The sequence below is a fragment of the Pyrus communis genome, chromosome 11, assembly GCF_041283825.1.
Source record: "Pyrus communis isolate YQ-2024b chromosome 11, ASM4128382v1, whole genome shotgun sequence".
NCBI classification, from domain to species: domain Eukaryota; kingdom Viridiplantae; phylum Streptophyta; class Magnoliopsida; order Rosales; family Rosaceae; genus Pyrus; species Pyrus communis.
The window spans coordinates 3,945,001-3,951,539 of record NC_142575.1 but is presented as its reverse complement, the minus strand read 5'-3'; the positions used below and the strand labels follow the sequence as shown (position 1 = coordinate 3,951,539).

The window sequence follows — 6,539 nt, the reverse complement described above, 5'->3', positions numbered from 1 at the left end:
TTGCCCTAGCCTTCGAGAAAGAAACATATCATCCATATTAGGCACATCAATATCATTTTTAAGACAAAATTAAAGACTTCACCAAATAAAGAATCCCAACCACTTTTCATCATTATCTCCCATCTTTGCTTACAATCTCCAACCAAATTCATGGCGTTTACAATATCATGATCCTTGCTTTGCAATGCCTGTAACAATTCATTGGTTATATATTCATACTAGTTTCATTCTTCACACGGATTAGGAAAATAAAAAGGCGTTGATGAGAGATGTAATTTTGTTAAGTATCGTATTTCATTTCACATTGAATTACAATGTCGTAATACAAGGCTTTATAATCCACGATCCGTGGTTTTAATCAACAAGAGAAACGTATAGGTGCAACCTTAACATTCATGCACTTTGCAAACAAACAAAAAAGTGAAGAATGATAAATATATATTGGAGGCTTTGCACACAATACCTCCCACAAACCAAGCCTTTGATACAAGTTAGATAACACCCTAAAAGCTTGAGCTATTAGGAAATGGACTAACAATGGGTATCAAGCCACACAAAATTGATATACATAAATAATTAACGACACACGAAAATCTTTGAACAATATAGTATCGCAAATTCGATCCTAATTGATTTTCCTGCAGTCCAGTCTCACTTCTCCCTCGTTTCCAGTGAGAGGCTTGATGTTGCCCATCTTGATCATAGAATTTGCGAAATCTTTTCCAAAAGCAGCTGAGTTCTTGCTGTAACGCTGCACCAACTTATCACTATCGCTACCATTACCCTTAAAGAGCTCCTGATCAGAGTGGAGGAGACCCTTTGATTTCAACAGAGCCTCAAAGTAGACAGTATCGAATCTCTTTGAAGTTGCATCTAGTGGCCTTGTGTTGTCATCTCCTCCACTTGTTGGGCAATTCTTTTTGGCCAAGGCTGCAAATTTTGGGTCTATATTGGTATCGTTATAAATCCTGGCACGGAAGGTGGTGCACCGAGCAAGTCCAAGGGTGTGGGCGGCTGAGAGCACAACTAAGTCTTTTAGGTTTAGACCATGAGCTTCGAAGTTTGAGAGAAGCTGTGGGAAGTTGAAGAATGGAGGAGGAAGATTTCTGTTTGCATCATTCACGCTTGCAGTTCTTGCATCCCTTCTTCCCAATTGTACTTTGTAAGTAGGGCCTCCCAACTGAATAACAAAACAATTTAAACACAAATTTCATAAAGGGCATTTTGATCTATCGAAAGAAATAAGTGTTAGTACCGTCACCAATTTTTTTTTTCGTAAAATGATATTCGAATTTGTGTACATTCTCAACCTCAGTTTTTGTTAAACCTGGTATTGAAACGTATAATACTAACGCGTTATTTTGTAATACAAATTTGGTGAATCTTGCATTATTAATGATCGGACATATATGCACTCACAATGGAAACGGAATCACGAGCTGCAACTGCTAATATATCTGCACATGAGACCACACTTTTCTTGCAAGCTTTGTCAACAGCTTTTTTGATATCATCGACCACGTTTAATCCCCTGATCGAATTCACATTTGGCAAGGCTGTCTTCTCACCGGTGAAGTTGGAAGTGTCATCAAGCAGAACTGACCCATCACACCCCTGCATTAATCAATAAACCATGGACATATATCAGAAAATAGGTTACATTCACATGTTCACTGCTCCTGATACAATAAACAAATATAATAAATGCAAGTGAAATGCATGCGAACGATCAGTCAAAAGCATAATTACATTAACAAAGCAGTCATGGAAGTGCAGGCGAACTAGAGAGGCTCCCATCCGTGGCTCGCGTTTGATGGCCCGCTCGACAGCTTTTCTGATGGCTGGTAGTGCCTGAGGGCACCCTTTCGTGTAGTAATGAGTATTTAGTTTTGCAGATGTTGGTTTCATACTAGTCGCAGCAACCAATACAATACAGATGATCGCTAGAAATGATCGGAGAATAGCCATGGCCACAGTTTAATTTTCTTGTAAAACTAATGAATAGTGATAATGATGATGATGATGATGATGATGATGATAATGATCAAGGAGTATGAGTGCTTAAATAGAGATTAATTATTTCCATATCCGGCCCACTTGTTATTTTCATCCTGTGTATAGACCAATTCCATGAAATAATGAATAATTTCTGGTGAGGTCTAGTGTGTTCATTGCTGTATATGCATGGACTTGTTCCACTTAAAAATTAACATGGAGCCTTAAATCGTATTCTGTCTTTTAGTCTCTGTGGCAAGAGGTGTAGAAGAAGCAAAGATATCGAACAGGCCTCTTTAATTTACGGAATTAATTAGTTAATTAAGATTAATTACAGTGGTTTGATAACTTAATACTGTAAAAGAGGAAACCATAATAACAAATAATCCAGCAAAAAATCAAGGCACAGTGGAGGCTAGGCGAAGATTGAGGGCGATACCGACACGATTAAATTTTAGAAGGTGGCATGAGCAGTCTGCCATTGAGGTTTGCACGTTAGTTTTTCAACTCTGTAAGTTTCATGTTTTTAATTTCCTTGTAAGTTAACTGATGTAGTAGGAAATTGGATGCATTGTGAGCTGAATGAAGATCATGGAACTTGATTGTAACAGCACCGCTGAACATAATTCATCAAGAATGATTTCACAGAAAGTTTGTTTCACTAAGTGTCGATGGAGTTACGAGTTAATTTTGTCTGTAAATTGTAAAGAATAGTTAAGTGGACATAATTGTTACTAGTGTAAAGATAGCTGCACTTGCAGATTTTAAGAGAGAGAGAGAGAGAGAGAGAGAGAGAGAGAGATTTGTATTAGTAAAAATGCTTTCTTCATTAATCTGTAATGGTTTACAATGATCACCTCCTCGAGAATCTATATTTGTGAAAATGAAGCAATCTTTGTGAGGTCAGATAGCCTTAATCCATATTTGGGCTCGGGCCAAAGACATATTTCAGTACTAAGCTTGCAGAGCGAGTAATCCTTTTTAACCACCTCCTTATATCAACTAACTTTATCTCTAACCAACTTTATCCAAGTCCACCAGATTCTAACAACTAACTATATGTATAATAACCTATTTAATCTCTTGACAAGTGGCATTGTTTTGACCATTGATAACCTCATCACTTGGATCACAATCTTGCACCTTATCCTCTTACAACTAGAGCACGTCACGATCGAGTATGTACAAGTATTATTGTCACCTACTCTGTTTTTTTATTTTGGTAACAATCACCTACGCCGTTTCATTCAAAGTTTGACAACGGATTATCCTACTTAAAATCAACTATTAAAACGTATTGTTGTTTTGGGTCACATGCATGCATGAAAAGAAAGATAAGCATGCCAAACTTGTATACAAGAAACTCAGCATGGAAAATTGTACCCTGGAGGGTATTGGCTTTTGGCTGCTTCTGAATTGAATGTCAAATTCTTGTTAATTAATTAGGTTAGCATAACAAAACAAGTTTCCCTAATCCGTTAATTCTGCAAGGGATTTAGAAATTAGATGGTATTTGGATTCTAATTATATCTAACATCCCGTAGGACTTTGTCTAAACGGTGAAAGTAATCTGAATTTCATTGAGAATATTTATATATAGTTAATTTTTCACCTAACCATTTATTTGTTTTCTCGTTCAGTACTACAAGTTGGATTTGTTTGTTCTCAGAACCATCACCTCTTTCAGATTGTGTGTGGATCAATGTCCTTTCTGAAATCAAAGTCGGTGCAAGTAACGTCTATTCTATCAAACAAAACTAGTCAAGCTCAAACATATTCAGACAGCGGGGTTGGTCATACTTAAGTTGAAAAAACAAAAACAAAAACCAGGGGACATCCCCAATCTCAAAAGCGTTTTGTACGTGGCCTGTTGCTTAATTTCCATATGTCAACATTAGTAGAGACGTGCGTGGCCTTTTGTGCCTCTCCATGATCTCTCTGTCTTCAATCTTCACAACTATGAGAATCTTGATCATTAGTCTTGCCTTAGAAATGATATACTTCCCGCGTTTCATCATTTCAAACAAGTATCCCTTCCATAAAACTAAGGCCAACTCAATTAGACACATAACTCAATTAGATACATAATAAATAAAGCATGGATTGAATAAATAAATATACCATAAAACTAAGGCCAAGTCAAAGAAAGTGTGTAGAAACAAAGCCTGGATTAAATAAAAAAATATAAAATAAAAGTTGTGAATGTTTGTAAAGTAATAGGTTGCACTGCCAAGTGAAAAGAAAAGGTCAATTATATTTTGTACAGAAAAATGCTCAGGTTAGTATATAGTCTAAATTTTCTATAAAAGGAAATCAATTTTATTATGAATTATGAACCGAACACTCTAACGAGTAAAGGCCTAAAGGAGCGGGATGGAAAGATTTTTAAAACTTGTTCACCAAACAAGAATAATATTTGGCTACTCAAAGATGAGTAAGAACTTCTAGTCAAAATTTCTCAAAATTGTTCGTTGTAAATTTATAGAACTTCGTGCTTATAATCAGAATATTTCATATTATAAATCACCCTATAAAGATCGCCGCTGCAAAAAATAAATTAAAACTAAGGTCATTTAGTCATCAAACTGTTTAAAAACAAATGAACGGTATTGGTAAAAGCATTACGAACCGTCTATGTATTTGCTACAATAGATTGACTAAACGACCTTAGTTTTAATTTATTTTTTGCATAAATGATCTTTACAATGTGATTCATAGTATGAACGATTCTTATCATAAGCACAAAACTCTGTGATTAAAACACTAAGAGTTTTGAGTATGAATTCTTACTCATCTTTGAGTAGCCAAGTATTGTTCACCAAACAATGTGTAAATTCACATGCCAGTTAATATAATGAATGAAGCTTGAAGTTGGCTTGTAACACTATTGTTAGTTCTCACAACTAGGGTGTATCCAATTAAGATTTTGATGAATTTTGAAAGAATTTAGAAATCTAGATGTATTCAGTTAAAATTTTAAATGAATCTGTCAAACTCTATGTTGTACTTGCCAATACCTCACCCTTTCATCACCGTAGAAATCTTCCTTTCTTTTCGACTTTTCTTTTGGCATCCTCGTTGTGACCTTTGATCTTCTGTAAATGATATAAATATCCAGTAAACTCCATAAAAAAATTCGTATAAAATTCATTTTAAATCCACATACGTGAAGTCTATGTGAATCCATTAAAATTCATGTGGAGTTTATATGAATCTATTAAAATTCATAGACTCTATGGGAGTCTATAATTCTATTAGAATTCATCAAATTCTTAATTGAATACATCCCCAGCTTCTTTTGTGTTATATAAAGAACTTAGAGCTAAGTAGTTAAGATTATTTATTTCGATATCTAAAGTTTTAGTTTTAGGTTTGAATCCTCACTCATCATTTACATAAAAGTTGTTATAAAAGTCATTAGCTTTGGCAGGCCTTTTAGAGTGGTTTGACAAGATAAGTAGTTTCCTTCTGTTTAACGGACTCTACACATGTTAGGGAGAACACATTTAGGATATCACACTGTAATACATCCAAGAGGTGCGACATACTATATTATTGGGTTGTATATCTCTATTACATAAAGGTGCAATGCGGTCTTTTGAAGTATGATCTCTACTTATGTTGATAATGTCTTTGCAAGATATGTGTGTGTGTGTGTGTGTGTGGACCTTAATTAGTGCTAATTTCTCATTTATATATGTTCATGTATAGTATCTGAAGTTACTAATCAAACGGCTAGCTACTAATTAATTAATTAAATGAAATTTTTACTTTATCATAATCAACTTGGATTTAACCATGGTTGGATCTATAACTTTAAATTCCTGATATTTTCCGTGTTCTATATCAACATGGAAAAGAGCTTTGACTAAAAAGGTATATACCATGTACATGTAGTATTCTAATCTCAAAGCCAATCTCCATATTATTCAATAAATAGTCCCATTTTTTTGGGTACAATATATAGCATGATCATAGATTATGCTACATTGCAAAATCATGAAAAACATGTATCTTTTTAATCATGACAACAACACACACTAATTGATTTTCCGGCAGTTCAATCTTACGTCTCCATCATTCCCAGTAAGAGGCTTGATGTTACCCATCTTGATCATAGAGGCTGAAAAGTCTCTAGCAAAAGCAAATGGGTTCCTGCTGTATTTAAACACCAGCTTATCACTATCGGTGCCATTATTCTTAAATAGCTCTTGATCAGAATGGAGGAGACCCTTTTGTTTCAACAAGGAATTAAAGTAGACGGTATCAAATCTCCTTGTAGTTGCATCTAGTGGCAATGTATTGTCATTTCCTCCACTTGATGGGCAATTTTGTTGCGCTGAGGCTGCGAAGCGGGGGTCTATGCTGGTGTCATTGTAAATTCTGGCCCGGAAGGTGGTGCACTGAGCTAGTCCAATGGTGTGGGCGGCTGAGAGGACAACTAAGTCCGTTAGGTCTAGACCATGAGATTTGAAGTTAGAGAGAAGCTGTGGGAAGTTGAAAAATGGGGGTGGAAGATTTCTATTTGCATCATTCAAGCTTGC

General features: G+C 35.4%; 2 protein-coding genes across 2 annotated transcripts in view; both read right to left on the bottom strand.

The window, feature by feature from the left end:
* Positions 1 to 275: 275 nt before the first annotated feature.
* LOC137743853 (peroxidase RIP1-like) lies at positions 276 to 2,044 on the bottom strand. Its single transcript, XM_068483789.2, has 3 exons — positions 1,750 to 2,044; positions 1,420 to 1,614; positions 276 to 1,180 (listed from the first exon to the last, which is right to left on the bottom strand). The coding sequence occupies exons 1-3, from the start codon at positions 1,966 to 1,968 to the stop codon at positions 626 to 628; spliced, it is 969 nt and encodes a 322-aa protein (XP_068339890.2). The 5' UTR covers positions 1,969 to 2,044; the 3' UTR covers positions 276 to 625.
* A 3,867-nt stretch (positions 2,045 to 5,911) lies between these two features.
* Positions 5,912 to 6,539, bottom strand: part of LOC137743682 (peroxidase RIP1-like) — a 1,499-nt gene continuing 871 nt past the window's right edge. Inside the window, exon 3 of the mRNA XM_088680160.1 lies at positions 5,912 to 6,539. This exon is cut by the window's right edge and continues 51 nt beyond it. Coding sequence (XP_088536286.1) covers positions 6,036 to 6,539 — 504 coding nt within the window. The 3' untranslated portion in view covers positions 5,912 to 6,035.

Excerpts from the sequence above, each read along its gene's own strand:
- LOC137743853 (XM_068483789.2), bottom strand. The coding sequence starts at position 1,968 with ATGGCTATTCTCCGATCATTTCTAGCGATCATCTGTATTGTATTGGTT. Across the intron at positions 1,615-1,749 it reads TCCATGACTGCTTTGTTAAT|GGGTGTGATGGGTCAGTTCT; the intron begins GTAATTATGCTT and ends TGATTAATGCAG. Across the intron at positions 1,181-1,419 it reads CTCGTGATTCCGTTTCCATT|TTGGGAGGCCCTACTTACAA; the intron begins GTGAGTGCATAT and ends TTTGTTATTCAG.